We start from the raw sequence: 18,444 nt of genomic DNA on the forward strand, positions 1-18,444 counted from the left end.
AACATCTTCTTAATTTACATCCTCCTTTAAAAGAAGATCTTGGACTTCCTTAGTGGTCCAGTGGTTAAGAATCTGCCTGCCCATGCAGAGGACACCGGTTTGATCCCTGGTCCGGGAAGATCCCACATGCTGCAGGGCAACTAAGCCCGTGTGCCACAACTACTGATGCCCACGTGCCCTAGGGCCTGTGCATGAGAAGCCACTGCCGTGAGAAGCCCGTGCACCGCAACTAGAGAGTAGCCCCCTCTCACCGCAACGAGAGAAAGCCCGAGTGCAGCCATGGAGACCCAGGGCAGCCAGACACAAGCAAATAAAATAACTTTAAAAGATCACGTGTGGACAACGAATAGAAGACAATAAGGGAAACATGAAATTATCTGTTGTGTGACAGTACCATTTCACCTCATCAAGGTAACATGTATGGCAGTCAACACTCACAGAACACTTTCCCCTGACCTCTCTTCTCATGGAATGGTACGATGTGTCCTAGGAATGTCTTTATACAGCCCTAAAAGTGCAAGGAAACATGTTATTGTGAACCTTGGAATTGGGGCCTGATGGCAAAAGAAGTATTTTTCTACATTGCCAGGAGGTTGGAATTATGCATAACTTTCTATTATATTATTATAATGTTTCTAAAGTAAATAAAACTGAGGGAAGAGAGACGCAGTGGACATCTTAAGATCTCTGAAGGAACCAAACCTCTCTGCATTTCCCACAGAACCCGCCTCGGTGCTCAGTGTTTGGGGAGTTTGACTTGCTTTGCCCTGGAAGCTACAAAGGGTCATATACATACACAAGACCACCGTATATACACACGTGACCGCCACCGTGATACTGCCCAGACCTCCAATGACACAACAGACTTGACCGACAGGAATGTCTGTGAGGGCCCTCCAAATCCGTCTCCCTCCCCACCCTTTCACTCCCTTTTTCTGATTCTGTCAGTATATTTTTAGGACCATATTTTTAAGAGTACTTCTCCCACAACCATCACATTTCCTCCCTCTCTGACATTAATTAAAAATCAACAGCATGGTGAAGAGAGCTCAGCCTCCGGGGCCATCACCGGGCTTGGATTCCTGCTCCTGAACCAGTCATTTGACCTCTTCGTCCTTCAGTGTCCAGACTCCTGTTTACTGCACAGAACAAGTACTGAGCACCCGGAATGTGCCAGGAGCTACGCTGCTGCTGCCCACTGGGCAGCTGGCAGGACTCGCTGAGACGAGGCACAGAAGGACTGACGCACCACGCTGTCCACACAAGTGAGCTCATGGTGGCAGTAGCCCTGGAGGCAAACACTTCTGCAGAAGAAGGTCCAAAGTCTTCAAAAATACAGACACTTGACCCAGAGTTCACTTCTCAGGAATTTAACTTAAAGAAATAATTAAGACTCTATGCAAATATGGATGGCTAATAAACACATGAAAAAATGTTCAACAGCATTTGTTATTAGAAAAATGCAAATCAAAACTACAATGAGGTATCACCCCATATTAGTCAGAATTATTGTCGTTCAGTCACTCAGTCATGTCCGACTCTGCAACTTCATGGACTGCAGCATGCCAGGCATCCCTGCCCTTCACCATCTTGCAGAATTTGCTCAAACTAATGTCCATTGAGTCAGTGATGCCATCCAACCATCTCATCCTGTTGGCCCCTTCTCCTCCTGCTCTCAATCTTTCCCGGCATCAGAGGGTTTTTTTTTCCAATGAGTCAGCTCTTCGAATCAAGTGGCCAACATATTCGAGCTTCAGCTTCAGCATCAGTCCTTCCAATGGATATTCAGGATTGATTTCCTTTAGGACTGACTGGTTTAACCTCCTTGCAGTCCAAGGGATTCTCAAGAGTCTTCTCAAACACCAGTTTGAAAGCATCAGTTCTTCGGTGCTCAGCCTTCTTTATGGTCCAACAACTCACATCCATACATGACTCCTGGAAAAACCATAGCTTTGACTAAACAGACCTTTGTTGGCAAAGTAATGTCTCTGCTTTTCAATATGCTGTCTAGGTTTACCATAGCTTTTCTTCCAAGGAGCAAGCGTCTTTTAATTTCATGGCTGCAGTCACCATCTGCAGTGATTCTGGAGCCCAAGAAAATAAAGTCTGTCACTGTTTCCATTGTTTCCCCATCTATTTGCCATGAAGTGATGGAACTGGATGCCATGATCTTAGCTTTTTGAATGCTGAGTTTTAAGCCAGCTTTTCACTTTCATCAAGAAGCTCTTTAGTTCCTCTTTGCTTTCTGCTGTAAGGGTGGTGTCATCTGCACCTGTGAGAACAGCCACCATCAAAAAATCTACAAACTATAAATGCTGGGGGGGCTGTGAACAAAAGTGAACCCTCAGGCACTATTGGTAGGAATGTAAACTGATACAACCACCATGGAGAACAGTATGGAAATTTCTTTAAAAATTAGGGGAAAAAACTACCATATAACCCAACAGTGCCACTACTGGGTATATATCCCAAGAAAATCACAATTCTAAAAGATAACACGTACCCCCATGTTCACAGAAGCACTATTTACAACAGCGAGGGCATGAAAGTCACCTAGATGTCCATCAACAGATGAATGGATAAAGAAATTGTGGTGCATACATACAGTGGAACATTATTTAGCCGTAAAAAGTGAATTTGAGTCAGTTCTAGTGAGGTGGATGAAACTAGAGCCTATTAAACAAAGTGAAGTAAGTCAGAAAGAGGAAAACAAATACTGTATACCAATGCATATATATGTAATCTAGAAAACTGTACTGATGAATCTATCTGCAGGACAGGAGTCAAGATGCAGACACAGAGAACAGACTTGTGGACACAGCAGGGGCAGAAGAGGGTGGGATGAACTGAGGGGGTAGCAGCACTGAAACATATACATTAGCATATGTAAATTAGATGGTCAGTGGGAATCTGCTGTATGATGCAGGGGCTCGTGAGAGTGCCCCGTGAGAACCCAGAGGGTGGGATGGGGCGGGAACACAGAGGGAGGGGACATATGTATGCCTACAGCTGATTCATGGCGATGTATGGCAGAAACCAACACAAGCCTATAAAGCCATTATCCTCCAACTAAAAATAAATAAATTAAAAAAAAAGAATCTATGCAAAGATTTTGCTACACAGCATTACTGATAACAATGACTGGGTGAAAATTAATGTCCAACAATACGGCATTGACAGAGTCAAACAAAACACATTCATGCAATGGGAAACTATGCAGACAACACTAATCAACTTGTAGGAATATTCTGACATGAATAGACGTTCACACTGGAACTGATTTTTAAAACCTGGATATACGATATGACCTTGTTTCTATTTACTTTTAAATCAAGTAAAGTCTGAAAAGACCTTTGTGCCTGCTTTTCATGAAACCTGGGAGTCCAAATCTCCAGGCGTGCTTGTTTACAGAGCAAGCGCCCAGCCCTACAGCGTGGGTGCATGCTAAGTCGATTCACTCCTGACTCTGCGATCCTATGGATTGTAGCCCGCCGGGCTCCTCTGCTCATGGGATTCTCCAGGCAAGAATACTGAGGCGGATTGCTGTGCCGTCCTCCAGGGGACCTTCTGGACCCAGGGATCGAACCCAAGTCTCTTCTGCTTTGGCAGGCAGCTTCTTTACCACTAGCGCCACCTGGAAAGCCCCAGCCCTACAGACGGCCTACTGAATTAGCTCAGAAAGAAGGAATATCTGTAATGTAAATAAGACTCCCAGGTGATTCTGAGGCTCACCAGAATCTCAGAACCACTGTACATGCCTAAGTGTTAACAGTGGTTATTACTGACGTGTGGGATAGCTGGTGATTTTTATTTTCTTCTCTTTGTATTTTCTACAACTTACATGTTTGGAAATTAAAAGAGATATGACCTGAATGTCTAACATGGGCTAGTTATGGTACATCTGTACAATGGAATCTTACACAGTCGATGGAAGTATTGGGTGGAAATACACTGAAGACATATTGGCATATGAAAGATGTTACAAGTCAACACTAAAACCTTTATGTCGAGTTTTAGAGAGAGGGAGGGGAGGGGAGGGGAGGGGAGGGGAGGCGAGTTTGGCAGCATAGTCTCTAAACTGTTAATAGTGGCTGTTTCTTATCTGTGAAATTTTAGGTAACCTGTGTTTTTTTGTAACTTTCAACTTTTGAATTGTGTACTATTTGTTTACAATCACCAAAATGTATTCCGATCGTGAAAAAATATATATGTAACACTGTCCTTCTGCAGTCTTATTCAAGTTTGCTAACTGAGGCTGCCCACAAGTTCAGATGAGCTGCTGAGGGTCTTGAGGGAGTGAGAGTTAGGGCAACAGAAAGGTGTGGGTGCATAAGAGGATGAAGCCTTCCAGTGAAGAAGAGAATCCAGTCTGACCCCCAAGGGTTTTGTAAAGTTTACTAGGAAAAAAAACACAAGAGTGTGTGTGTGTGGGGGGGGGGGGGAGGTTTAAAAAAGATACACACACACACACACACACTTACTGTATGTACTACATGGCTTGTGGGACTATTTACCGGATCAGGGATTGAACTCAGGCCCTTGGCAGTGAAAGCCTGGAGCCCTAACCACTGGACCACCAGAGAATTCCCCCCAAAATAAAAATTTTAAATGAACAACCAACAGGGGAAAGATATTTCTAACAAACGCGGCAAGGAGTTCATATAAGCCAATGAGAAAAATATAGAGACCCAGTAATTTTAGGCCCCTAAGACCTGAAGAGATGAGATGATGAATATGTCTGAACAGGCAGTTCATGAAGAAGAAATATACACATCTAATGAAGTTACAGAAAAATGTGTAAAAGCATTTGAAAGCACTGGTAATACTGGTAATGTTATTATTTGCTGGATCCAATCCTTGGCTACATGGGTGTGTTCAGTCTGTGAAAATTCATTGAGCTGAACGTTTATGTTGTTCACTTTCCTGTATCTATATAGTACACCAAGAATGAAAAACTTTAAGAGCAAAAAATGAAAAACACAAAATAAGAAATTGGGTGGGAGGAACAGCGTGAGAGAGAGAAGTACATGGGTAAACATTAAGTACTGCAAAGTTCTCTCTGTCTTGCCTAATGTCCATTGTATTATAACGCATACTTGTTGACAAAAATAAAACAAGACCATGCAGGAAGCCAAACAGACATAGACTGCGTCCCCTGCTCTGCCACTCACGAGATGCGTGATCCTGGCTCACAGCCTTGCTGGCTCAATTCCCTTATCCATGAAATGGAGGAATGTGAGGATTAAAAATATGGTGCATGTGCAATTGCCTAATACTGACCCTGGCAGATTAGACGTGCTCAGTAAGTATTAACCTGGTTTCCATTTCCCTCATTTATTACACAGTGTTGTATAGAAACGTCATAAAGATTTCAAAAAGGAGGAAGCCTTCCAAAAGCCTGTCCCCTGATCGGCACTTATCTGATATGCACCCCAATCTCGTCCGTAAGGACCACCTTTTAGAACATGTATTACTGAGTTTGCCTTCTCTCTGGTTGTCCCTTGTGTAAACACTCGGTTGATGAGCGCCAAGAACAAGGGGTTTGCATTTGAGGGTCTGTTAATGGAAACGGCTCGAGGCCGGTGCCTCACCTGTCATCCAGCTCTTGCTCCTGAGCGTCCCAAGCGCCCCTTCAGGAACCCAGCTCAGAGGGTGACCCTCCTACACCAGCCTCCTTGCCGGCCAGTAGGTGAAGCCCAGCTCAAACTCATCATTTAAAAAAACAACAACAACAACAAAACCAAGAGGGGCAGGCGGGGAGTGGCTTGGGAAAACTAACCGAGGTCCCAGCCAGCTGGGTCTCAGTCCCGGGGGCCACCCACCCCGCACCAGGTGTCCACTCTTCCCTTCTGCAGCCCGACAAGGTTCCCTTCAGTTCAGTTCAGTCGCTCAATCGCCTCCGACTCTTTGCAACCCCATGGACTGCAGCACGCCAGGCCTCCCTGTCCATCACCAACTCCCGGAGCTTGCTCAAACTCATGTCCATTGAGTCAGTGATGCCATCCAACCATCTCATCCTCTGTCGTCCCCTTCTCCTCCTGCCCTCAATCTTTCCCAGCATCAGGGTCTTTTCAGATGAGTCAGTTCTTCGAATCAGGTGGCCTTAAAGTATTGGAGCGTCAGCTTCAATATCAGTCCTTCCAATGAATATTCAGGACTGATTTCCTTTAGGATGGACTGGTTGGATCTCCTTGCAGTCCAAGGGACTCTCAAGGCTTCCTTAGCACTGGGAGATCGCCCCCTCTGATTGGCCCCATGGAATCACGTGCTGTGGGTGTGGCCCTGTTAGGAGTTGGGAATGAGCATGGGTGAGATGGGAATCTCCCAGTAGGACAGGGAGAAAGCTGTCCTTTGCCACCCATTGCTGCCAATTATAGACATGCTAAAAGAAAAAAAATCACCTCTGTCAAATAATCACTACACAAGAGAGGACTTCCCAAGTGGATAATTATCTGCCCGTCAACGCAGGGGACACAAGTTCAGTCCCTGGTCTGGGAGGATTCCACCCGCCCCAGAGCAACTAAGCCTATGCAGCACAACTACTGAGCCCCAGCTCCAGGGTCCACAAGCCACAACTACTGAGGCTAGCGTTTCTAGAGCCTGTGCTCTGCAACAAGAGAAGCCACCACAATGAAAAGTCCAGGAACCACAACTAGAGAAAGCCAGTGCACAGAAATCAAGACCCAGTGCAACCAAAAATAAAGTAAATAAATAAATTACAAATATAAATACCTAATAGAGCAGAATGTGACAAATGTAACTTCTGCTGAATTTTGGTGTGATCTTTACCAATTTTATCTTGCCTACTTACTTCAAATACAAGTTATGTTCATTTATTGATATATACTGCACACACACTCCCAAACAAATGCTTCTGAGTCTTGTTTTGCACTTAACATTTTAGAAAAAGGACTGTAATATGTCTTTTAATTTTGTAAAAACCATTTTAACAGCTGTATGCTATTCCATGACAGCATACATTTCACTTACTCATTCTCTATTACTGGTCTTCAATTTGTAAGCAGATTCTCCTCAATTATAAATATTATATTGAACGTATTGTGTTACATCACTCTTTCTTGGTACTCTGATGGTACTCTGAGAAGGGTATCTTTTTTTTTTAATGCTAGTGACATTTTCCAAAGCATACTGGACATCAGTATTTCTTCTTTGTGAACTCTGTTCCCAGCCTTTACTGGCTCAACTTAAATGCCTTACAACTAGTGGAGGAACTTCCCTGGTGGTCCAGTAGCGAAGAATCCACCTGCCAATGCAGGGGACATGGGTTCAATCCCTGGTCCAGGAACTAAAATCCCACATACTAAGGGGGCAACTAAGCCCTTGCATCACTCTAGAGCCCATGCTCCACCATGAAGACCCAGTAGAGCCAAAATAAAGAAATTCAATAATAATGAGAAAAAACACTAGTGGAGGTTCCTGTGTTTTTCTCATTGGCTTACATGAGCTTCTTGCCATAAATTTTCCAGATACCTTCCGTTTTTCTTCTAAATGTTATCTGGGACACCCTCTGGTTACAACTCCTTCCACTAGGGGTAACCGCCATCTGACTGCAGCTTAGGTCAGTGTTGCCCTCTTTTCTGTACTGCACATACATGGGATCACACCGTACAAATGCCTTGCATTTGGTTCAACAGTTTTGTGAGCTTCATCCACACCGTCACGTATGCTGGAGGTGGTTCCTTCTCATTGCTGAATACCACTGAACTGTGTGGAGCCGCCACAACCTAACCATCCCATTGTTGACGGGCATTTGGGTAGTTTTCAGCTTGGGGCTATTGTGAACAGTGCTGCTAGGAGCTACTTTGCCTTAGAAAGAATGTCGTTTAGTTTCTTAAATTACCTACCAAATAAAAGGAGAAAAGGTACCTTTTTAGTGAAGAAATCTGGTAGACACCACCTGAACCAAGTGATCAAAGTCAGCATCACCCGTAAGACAACAAACTAACTGAACGTGACACAATGCAAAGAACACATTTGTGTCCCACACCTGTGGTTTTCCTCCCAAAAATGTTTAACATGAATTTAATGATTAAACAATCAGATAAAATGACTGCTAACATTCTGTCACACGACTGGCCTGAAGTCATCAAAAGTGGAATGTCATAGGGACTTCCCTAGTGGTCCAGTGGCTAAGACTCCAAGCTCCCAATGAAGGGGGCCTCGATTTGATCCCTGGTCGAGGAACTAGATCCCACATGCCACAATGAAGATCGAAGGTCCCACGTGCCACAACTAAGGCCTGGCACAGCCAAATAAATAAATCTGCAATGCCATATAATAAAAAAAAGACCAACTATTTTAGATTAAAAGAGACTGAGAGACACAACATCCAAATTGAGTTCTGGACTTAAGTAACAGCTGGTATCATGGGGACAACCGGAGAAATTCAAACCCAAACTGCATATTAAAAAAAAGAACTGTTGCATCTGTTATCTTTCTTGAATGTGATTATGGTTTATAGAATGTCTTTGTTTTCAGTTGATACATGGTGAAATACTGATGTGAAATGTCATGTCTACAACTAATACAAAGCTTCAGCACACACACGCACACACACACAGTGAGGGAAAGCAAATGTGGCCAAACGTTAACCATTGGTGCTTCCAGGTGGAGAGTAAACGTATGCTCACTGCATTTTTCCCCCAACTCTTCTAGTCGTTTGAGACCGAGCGTAATACCAATATAGTCCTCTGAGTATTTTTTTTCCCATTCAACATGTTGTCTCTAAGAGTCACTCACATTGATGCATGTATTGAGATCTGACAATTCACTACTGCATTATATTTCATTGTTTGTTTATACTCTATAATTATCCATATTTCTTTCAAGGTGCATTTTTGTTTTGGCTAGTGTAAAACAGTGTTTCTAAACCACTCTTATCTCCTCAGATCCTCAGAAATGAGGTTAAGCATCTGTGAAGTTAGGAAATCCTTTCCTTGGGGACCAAGACTGACTGCAGGGCCATTTCCTGTTGAATTCCTACTTGACCAGGCTGGTCTGACTCAGGGCTATTCTCTTTGTGGTCAGACGGGTTCCTGACCCTGTGTCTGATATTTCTGAGCAGTCTATTGCTTCCATCTTTCTTCTAACAAACTTAAAATTGCACCTAAAATGAAATCAGTGCACATTTGCTTCTGGAACGTTGCCCTACACTGGGGGTGGGGTGTTGCTCTTAAAATGTAAGCTTCAGGAAGGCAGGAGCCTTGCCCGGTTTGTTCACCACGGTGTCCTCAGCATCATATACTACACAGAGCAGTGTCCGTGCTCAGGAAAACAAAAACAGAACAGTTAACCGAATGAATGAGAAACTGCTTGTCAGGGATCAGGCATGTATCTTCACTTAATTACTACCAGTGTAATTACAAATTATTTTGTAACCTTGTTTTGTGGTCATGAGAAGTTTCCTTCTTAGATATATTTCCACATACTAGCATTAGTTCTATATTTGTTGTTCAGAACTACATAAGTTGTCCATTGTGTTAAGATATCTTGGTTTGATTAGCTATGTTCTTGCTGTTGGGCCTCTAGATGGTTTCCAATTTTTTTTGCTACTACAAATAGTTACTTCTATGAACATTTTTTTTCCTCTTTGAGGTTAATGACTTACAAATTCCCCAAGTGGAATTATGAGGTCAAAGGATATGAAGTCTTACTTATCTAGTTTCTTACATCTTGTCTGAGAGACTGAATCCAGAAAAACTGAACTAATTTACATGCCCCAGTCATACAAATGAGTTTCCTCACAGATCTGCCATGATTAGGTTTTGTTTTCACTAGCTTAATTACATATTTTTGAAAGTTACTGTCTAGTGATCTTTGCACTTTCTACATGACAAACTTGCCAGCTGAATTTTCTGTTGCAATCAGCTAGAAATTGAAACTAAAATTTTAGAATTATAATCCAGTTGTCCCATACCATTTGCAAGTACAGATTCCTTTTCATATCAGTCTGCTGTTTCAGGCATGTCTCACGTTAAGTTCTTATAACAGTCTAGGTCTATGTTTGAAATTTACTCCAGTCCACTGGACTTTTTTTCTGTTTAATTCAATGCCATATGTTTCTCACGATTGTGACATCACTTAAAACTCTGGAAGGGCAAGTCTCTTCACTGCCTTTCTCCTACTACAAACAAAATTCTCATCACAGGAATAAATTTATAACCGTGTGAGGTGATGGGCAGTATGATAACTAAACTTACATGGAGATCATTTTCCAACATGTGTGCACTTCGTTGCTCAGCGTGTCCGACTCTTTGCAATCCCAGGGACTGGAGCCCAGCCAGGCTCCTCTGTCCACGGAATTTTCCAGGCAAGAATACCGGAGGGGGTTGCCATCTCCTACTCCAGGAGATCTTCTCCACCCAGGAGTGGAACCCACATCTCTTGAGTCTCTTGTATTAACAGGCGGATTCTTTATCACTGCACCACCTGGGAAGCCCCATTTTGCAATATACAAAACATCAAATCATGTGTACACCTTAAATTTAATATAATGCTATATGTCAATTACACTCAATAAAACCTGTGCGGGGAGCTCTTTGGAACACCTGTCTGCTTTGATTGAATTAACATTTACTAAAGGATACCGTGTCCAAGGTTGGAAGCTGTGCTGAGTTGACAAAGCCTTGCCCCGGAGGCGCTTCCAGTCGGCGAAGAGGGGGGAAGAGTCTCCACCTGGCGGGCGGCAGCGATGAATTGCGAAAGCAGACTGGGGAGAAACGCCCCTTCTAGAAGGCTAAAGCTGCGGGTGAGAGCGGGGACTCGGAGCCACACCTGCGGGGCCACGCCCTCCTGGCGGCGGAGAGAGAAGCAGGGGCTTCACACGCAGGACTCGGGGCATCCGAACGCGACTTGCTCAAGGGTTTGAAGAGAAAGGCTAGAACCTGACCGTGGAAGGCCTCGAATTCTCAGTTCAGAAAGTTGAGACTGGCGATTAAAGCGGCCCTTTTGAATCATAAGTCTGGCAACGACGTGGACTCTGGACTGAGGTTGGAAGCCAGGAGGCGGAGACCGCGGGTGCAAACCGCATCGCAGAGGCCAGAGGGAGAGAGAACTTCCAAACGGTGCCCATCAACAGGGAAGCAGCAAAAAAAAAAAAAAACCCCAAAAGACAGTACATCCTTCCAATGGACTACTGAGCACCGTTAAGAATGACACAGCTCTGAAGCCTGTCATGGAAACGCCACGAATATTACAAAATAAAATTTATTGTACAGCATAAAACGTAGTCCTGTTTGTGTAAAAGGAGTATTTGTATGTGTGTATATGCATGAAAAACGGAAGATCACCACAACTACTGACAGTGTTAGGCTGCGGGTGAAGAGAAGTGAGGACCTCAAATCTTTTAAACTTTACCCCTGTATGGCTGACCATTTTCCACACAGCATGTATTATAAAACACAGTATCAGCAGCAGGCATGCTACAAGATGAGGCCAGGGCAGGGGCACGGGATTTACTAATTAGGAAGCCTAATTACCAGAGCCCCTGGGAGGCAACTTCTTAGAGGAAGGCTAGATGAGGTGGAGTGACTGTTGGCTGAAAGGGCAGAGTCCCAGGAATTCGGCTCCAAGGGAAGTTTAGCTGAAGAAGCTTCATTATAAAGAGAAGCAGGAGGGGAGTAAATTGAGGGGCTTAAGGGGTAAGAACAACTGAGTATGGGTTTTTTGCTTTTTTTTTAGTACTTAAATTTACTTTCAGAAAAAGCATGGTTACTTTTAGGCACTTAACGGTAGTTAGCAAAGTGTCACCAAGCAGTAATGGATAATCAAAGACCTACTTTGATAAAATTAAAAAAAAAAAAAAAAGTGGCTGCAGTTTAGAACTTTGTTGAAGATTGTGTTTTTTCATGTTTTCTCTCCCCATAATAAAAAATAGCACTAATTTAATATTACTTGCTAAGACGTGACTGTCCAGCATTGTTCCATGTATTTCATACATCTATTATGTCATTTCTTTTTTTTTATGTCATTTCTTACGACACCCCTACGAGGGACTATTTATTTTTACAGATGAAGAAACGGGAGCCTCTGCCCGAGTTAACACAGCTCTGCTGCTTTATGGCTTATAAAACAAAGCGGGGGCGGGGTCCCAGCCACGCCCCTCGGCCTCAGTCTACCTGGGGGTGAGCTGTGTCCGCCCCTCATTCCATACACTTTCTGAGGATGTCGGGAGAGGCTGGGCAACGGGCTTCCTGTTTTTCCCTGTAGAAGCTTCAAGCCCACCACAGCAGCTTCTCACCGTGTCCTTCTGGAGATGACCCCCAAGAAAAAGAGAAAAAAAGCGCGCCCCCCATGCTGGCGGCCATCCCTGTGTTCGCCTTCTGTCAGCTTCTCTCCTTAGCCCAGGGGAGCCCAAGAGGCAGTCGGGGATCCTTCTGAGAATCCTGAGTCTTGAAGGAAGGGCGGTGGCAGTCAGGCCAGAAGAGGGGAGGGCGTGCCAGGCAGACGGAAGGGTGTGCGCAAAGGCCTGAAGGTGGCAGGGGGTGAGGCAGGCACGAAGGTTCTGGGAGGAAGGAGGAGAGCAGGCGGAATGTGTGGGGGGCTGAGAAGAACCTGAGGGTTCCTAGCCACTATCTAGCAACACAACCAGGGCTTTTTTTGGGGTGGGGAACAGGATGCACAGTCAAAGGAACTCAAGTTGCGGGAGGGCAGAGCCCAGGAGAGGCAGACAGCGTGGGCCCAGCCAGGCAGGATGGGAGGGGTACACATGGTCAGGGGGCTCAGAAGAGGGGGCAGAGGACCCAAAGAGGGGGAAGGGCAGGAAGGAACGTCACTAACCACTGGAGCTCCACGCGCAGCCGCGGGTGGGGGCCCAGCCCAGCCTGTCCTCTGAGGAGCTGGAACTGCGCAGCCTTCATCCCGCCTGCCTGTTGACGACACAGCTCCCGCTGAGGAGTAACTGGGATCTGCAGGGCCCAGGGCGAGGTCCAAGAGCTGCGTCACCGCTCCATGGCCCACCCCACCCAGATTTATAGGATCCAGTTATGGGAAACTGGCCGCCCCCCCACCCCCCATCTCATAACGGACTAAACAGGAAGGACACTTCCTGTCGGCAATGCCCAGGCCCTCCAAGCCCAGGGACCACCACTGGGGGTGCAGGGGAGGTGGGCTCACAAGAACAGGCGGAGGTCATTCCTGCTTGCAGCACCACCCAGGCTCAGTAAACATCCTCTGACAGACTGGCTGAATGACCATGAACCCCTGACCTCGGGGTAACGGGGCTCTTGCTCCATCGGACCCCTTCAATCCCTCAGGAGCAGGCACCTCAGACCCCCTGAGGACACCAAGGGGGGCTTGGTCCTGCGTCTGTGGTCCCCGGGATGGGGGGGAGAGACCAGCGCCCAGGCAGCTGGGGGGTAACAGAGGATGCCCACCACCCCTTCCCGGGACTCCCCTCTGGAGGACACGTGGAGAGGACGTTCTAGAGGACTTGGAGCCCTGGGGGGTACCTTCTACGACAGAATTTTCCAGCCTTTCCTAACATACTTATTTCAGACTCTCAGTGAGGTCCGGTACTGAAATGCTCAGGCTCAGTAGCCACACCTGGGTTCGAATCTCACTTTCACCATGTTCTAGCGGCGTGGAGGTAGGATCTTACGCAAACCACCTAACATCTTTCAGCTGCTGACAGCCAACATGTGAGAGTTGATGAGACCTAGAGGAACTCTTGCCTGAATACCACGCATGCAGAACAGCGCCCAACGCTTGAAGAATGTAGTCATTGCGATACCACTTCACCCTGTTGAAGGGCGCAATGGGGCTCCTAGTTAATGCTGAAATTAGTGGTGAATCCAAGTGAAGGCCTTCTGAGAACTTCATGGGGCTTCTGAAATGCTCTCATCAGCCCAAATCAACCACACCCTGCAGGCTTCAGAAAGCTGAGATTTCTCTACTGTGCGCAATGGGGACCAAGACCCTGGCCGCCGCCTCCCCCTCTGCCTACGCCCTCAACTTGTTCACATCACCCCAGGGGAGGGCCAGATCTCAGCGCTAACCACAGCTCAGCCGGTCACTGTCTCAGCCCTGGCAGCTCACAAAAGGCAAGTGGTCGGGGGAGCAAGGAAGACTGACTTTTGGGGGTGGATGGGTGGATGGGGGCAGTTAAGAACTGCCCCCTCTGAACTGCATGACTCACCAGGACCTGGGCCGGAAGTGCAGGCGATCTGTCTGTCTGGCAGTAGCAGCAAGTACCTGATGCCTTTCCAAAGGAGTGCCTCCCTCCCTGTCCTTTAGACAGCAGAGTCAGTCCCCCTAGAAAGATTTCCCAAGGTCTCCTCGCTCCTGTACATGGACACCTGATCCCAGGGCTCCCAGCAGCCCTCTTTCTAATCCGCACCTCATTCCTCTGCTCAGAAACTCCCAGGGGTTCTCCAGGGCTCCCCACCGCCAGCCAGCAAGTCACTCCCCCACTCTGGCCTCTTGGAAACCTGGCCAGCTTCCTCTTAAGTCGAGCTTCTCCCCCACCCTACTCAGGATCTCTCCACCCCAGCCCGGCCAGCTTCCACAGCCTCTCCAGCACAGCCCAGCCGGCCTTCCCAGTCTCCCTGCTCTGCTCCCCTCCCTGCCTCCCTCCTGGGGGCCTTGGTGACCCCTTGCCTCACACAGTTTCTTCTGCCACCAACATTTTCTTTCTCTGAGGATGCAACTTTAACTCCTCTGTACCTTCCTTCCTCCCCAAGTATTTGGCTCAGCGCTGAGCAGTAAAAGCTACAAAAATGCATCAGTACTGCAATTAAGAGAGTCTTCCAGCCACAAGCTGTGTGGGTGCTCCTCTGGGTACTCCACAGGGGATGGTAGAGAAAAGACGGATTCTCCCATCCCACACCAAGGGGCTCTGCGGTCTTCCATCCTCTCCCCTCCTGGTGGTCAGGAAGCACCCCGCCCCCAGGGTAAGTTTCACCCCAGCAGCGCTGGCCTGCCAAACCAAATCCTATCTCCCACAAGCATTTCCTGGGGCCATTCGGATCCTGGTGCTGGTAAATTCTTCCCAGGGACCACCTAATTCGTCAGGTAGAGGGGGATGAAGAAGGAATTTGCTGGAAGAGGAGTATTCTGGGCAGAGGGAACACAGCAGGGGAGGACCTGCAACATCTTGCTCAACTGCTGCTCTGGGGACCAGGCTATACCCACCCAGGGTCCCCTCCGTGCACCCCTGCTCACACCTAAGCTTCTTCGAGAGTAACCAATGCAGTGCCGCTGGGACAGGCCCCTCCAAGGCTATGGGGGCTACAAACCCAGGGACACAGCCTGAGGAAGGGCAAAGGGGGGCCAGGAGGAGACCCAGAGGCAGAGGGCCACTCCAGGCGGTCCCCCTGACCCAGCCTCTCTCCAGGCATTTCCAGCTCACTCTGTCAAAGGCGCCACAGGGGAAAAGGCTGAGTCAGCACTCTGGCCACAACCCTCCCAGGGCCTGCCTGGCTTCACAACTGAGCTATGGGGCTCTGGAAATGGCTCCTCCACCCCTCCCACTGGGCCTGCCTTCACAGGGGGCGAAATCGCAGGCAGGAGGGCAGCCTAGGTGCCTGGACCTGCAGTGGATGGGGAGTTACTGCCTGGATTCTGTTTGTCCGACATTCAGCTCCAGGTGGTCAGAATTCAGCAGGCGAGGTTTGCTCGGCATGAATATGCGTCACCCTGGCCCCCACCTCACACAGTGGCTGGGCACAATCTGGGCAGATACGTGTCTCGGTCCTCTATGGGCAGGCAGGCAAACTCAGCAAGCACTGGCCACAGCTAGAGGTCCCAGATCCTCCAGGGGACTGTCTGGGCTTCGCACAAAACTACACACGCTGCACTGTCCCCTTTCACTCAGCCTCATCCCCAAATTAAACATAAAACAAGACCAAGCCTTTTTCATAGGCCCAGCACCTGGGCTGTAATAACTACACTCGCTGGCAGTTCCAGCTCTGACTCCTGCGTACCGCCCCCCTCCCAAGCAGAGCTTCCCCTTTCCCCCTGGGATTACCGCTGAGGGGTCTGTCTGTCCCCACACTTCAGTGTCACCCTTTGAAAGAGCAGCAGCAGGAAGAGAAGACCCAGCTCTGGGTTTCTGTTTTTGCTGCTCGGGTCCGTGCATCGTTAGCAGCTCTCTGGCCGTCCAAGATCTGTCCACTCTGGAGGGCAGCCAGCTGGGTCAGAGCCGCCCACACAACACTCTCTTCACTACACACACACACAAACACACACACCCTTGCCGAAGCCTGCTACATCCTTCTGATGACAAAACTGCCCCACAGAGCTCCGTTCAATTGATGCGGATGCCGCCTGCCACGGGCTGTCCTTTGAAGACCAAGTGTGGAAAAGAAAATACCGACACCCCCGAGGTGCCGGAAAGGGCAACCAAGCCCTCACGAATAATTCAAAAACAACAATAACGCTTTGGTCCCGAAGCAAAGCACGAAGTCCGGCCTGGAGTCTCCGCTGGTTTCCCCGGACGCGCCCTGCAGGTCCCCGGGCCCAGCGCAGGGCAGGCGCCGGGTGGTCTTAGAAGGCGGGCGCGGGGGTCCTCCCGGGGCCCGCCCTCTTCCTCCGAGGCGGCTCGAGACCCCCGGGCTCCCCTCCCCCGCCGCCCGCCACATCTGGTTCCACTCAGGTCCTCCCCCACCTCCAGGCGCGCTCCTCCTCCCTCACCCCTGTCCGCCCCCCCGCCCGCCCCGCTTTCAGAAAAGCGGAGACGATTTTTTAAAACCCAGTCACACACATACACACACACACGCACACACGTCCTGCAAAGGGGGGGGAAAAAAAAGGAGGGAAAAGTCGAGAGAGGCCCGCTTCTGGGTGCTCCCCCCGCCCGGCCCCCGAAGTTGACCAAGTTGGAAGCGCCTTACCCGAGAGGGAGTTGGCGGCGGCGGCGGCGGGGCGGCCGAGGTGCAGACCTCCGAAGAGCAAGGCGCAGCGCAGCAGGTGATGAGGCCAGGGCGCGAAGGCCGGCCGGCCGGGCCCCATGCCCGCGGCGTGGCGTTCGGGGGATGCGGGGACCGAGGGAGCGCGGGCGCGGCGCGCGATGGCTGCAGGGGCGCTGGGCTGTGTGACCACCCGCGAGGGGCTCGCGTCTTCCTCCGGGTCGGGACGAAGTGATGCCTCCCGGGGAGAGGAGGGGAGGAGGAGGAGGGAAGAAGGCAGGCCGGGCGGAGGGAGGGCGGAGGGAGGAGCGCAGACCCGGGGAGGAGGGTTGGAGGGGCAGCGGGGAAGGGAAGCGGGCAGCGTGGGAGGGGAAGGGGAGGAAGAGCGGGCGGGCGCGGGGCCCGGGAGGGAGAAGGGGAAGCGGGAGAGGAGGATCCGCGGGGTCGAGGAGGACCCCGGCGTGCACTCTTTTTCTCTCGCTATCCGCTTCCCTCTCTCCCCGCCTCGCCTTCCCTCTCTTCTCGGTCCGGGCTTGGAGCCCCAGACGCTGCGTCACAACTCCCCGGCTGGCTGTGCAAAACTTTCCGCAAACTTCACCGCGTGGCGGGGCGGGGGCGCACGGCTGACCCAGGCGGCCAGACCCGGGCCACTGGCGCCCCCTGCGTCCCGCCTCTTTCTGCCAACGTCTTCAGCGGCCGCTACCTCCACGCGGAGCGGGACCCCTCCCCCGGCCGGGTGGGGAAGGGGCGGAGCCCAGGGCTCAGCCACCCGGGCAAAGATGGGGGAGGGGGAGGCAGGGTCCCTGTGCCTGGTGCGGAGCGCCAACGTTTGCAAGTCTTGTTTTAGCATTTGCGTGAACCCCGTGTCAGCGTCCCTGTCGCAGAGGGGTGTCGTGATTTTGCTAGATGGGGGCTGTATCCAGAAAGCCAGGGAAAATCTGTCCCTGGACGTTCCAGAAGACAGCATCGCTCTCACTAGCAACCGGACTGTTGGCGGATCTCAGAGGATCAAATGGAAATTTCATAAAAGAGAAGACAAGCCACAGTTATTCCGTATTATGCAACAGGTCACTGCAGCGCAGAGCCCTGGACTGAGGGGGTGTCAGAGAGTCCAGGCCCACGTCCCTCTCTCCTGAGCGACCTTAGAAAAGTTACTTGGGACGGCTGGGCTCAGAGCTGGACGGAGACATTTAGACCCTAATGCAAAGAAGATTCACGTTCTGCCACCACGAGTAATCAAATAAAAACACTATGAAATGGTAATATAAATTTTATTGTTTCCTGTGCTGTCCACCTCAGTGCTGTTTTTGGAAATAACAAATTCAATGTTGTTTTCTCTTTTTTTACTGCCCTTGCCTTGAGTAAATCTTTCCCCATCGCTGCAAGGAGGGTATGGGGCCACAGATGCTCACTTGGCGCTTTCTGTCTCTGCTGGGCTGAGATTCTTACCAGGTATCAATCCAGAAGCTGCAGGACCCCAAAGTGAGCCCCCATAAAATCCCCTAGAATGAGTCCCACTATCCACCCTTTGGCCCTAAAAAATGGTTAGCAGTCAGGCCAGCAAAGTCCCCGGCACCCC

General features: G+C 49.1%; 1 protein-coding gene across 2 annotated transcripts in view; it reads right to left on the reverse strand.

Annotated features, from left to right (window-relative positions):
• MRC2 (mannose receptor C type 2) overlaps window positions 1-17,517 on the reverse strand; it is a 58,759-nt gene extending 41,242 nt beyond the window's left edge. For both annotated transcript variants that reach the window (XM_043465474.1, XM_043465466.1), the window contains exon 1: window positions 16,851-17,517. In XM_043465474.1, coding sequence (XP_043321409.1) covers window positions 16,851-16,968 — 118 coding nt within the window. In that variant the 5' untranslated portion in view covers window positions 16,969-17,517. The remainder of the gene's footprint in view (window positions 1-16,850) is intronic.
• Window positions 17,518-18,444: the final 927 nt, after the last annotated feature.

The sequence above is a fragment of the Cervus canadensis genome, chromosome 1 (genome assembly GCF_019320065.1).
Source record: "Cervus canadensis isolate Bull #8, Minnesota chromosome 1, ASM1932006v1, whole genome shotgun sequence".
NCBI lineage: Eukaryota > Metazoa > Chordata > Mammalia > Artiodactyla > Cervidae > Cervus > Cervus canadensis.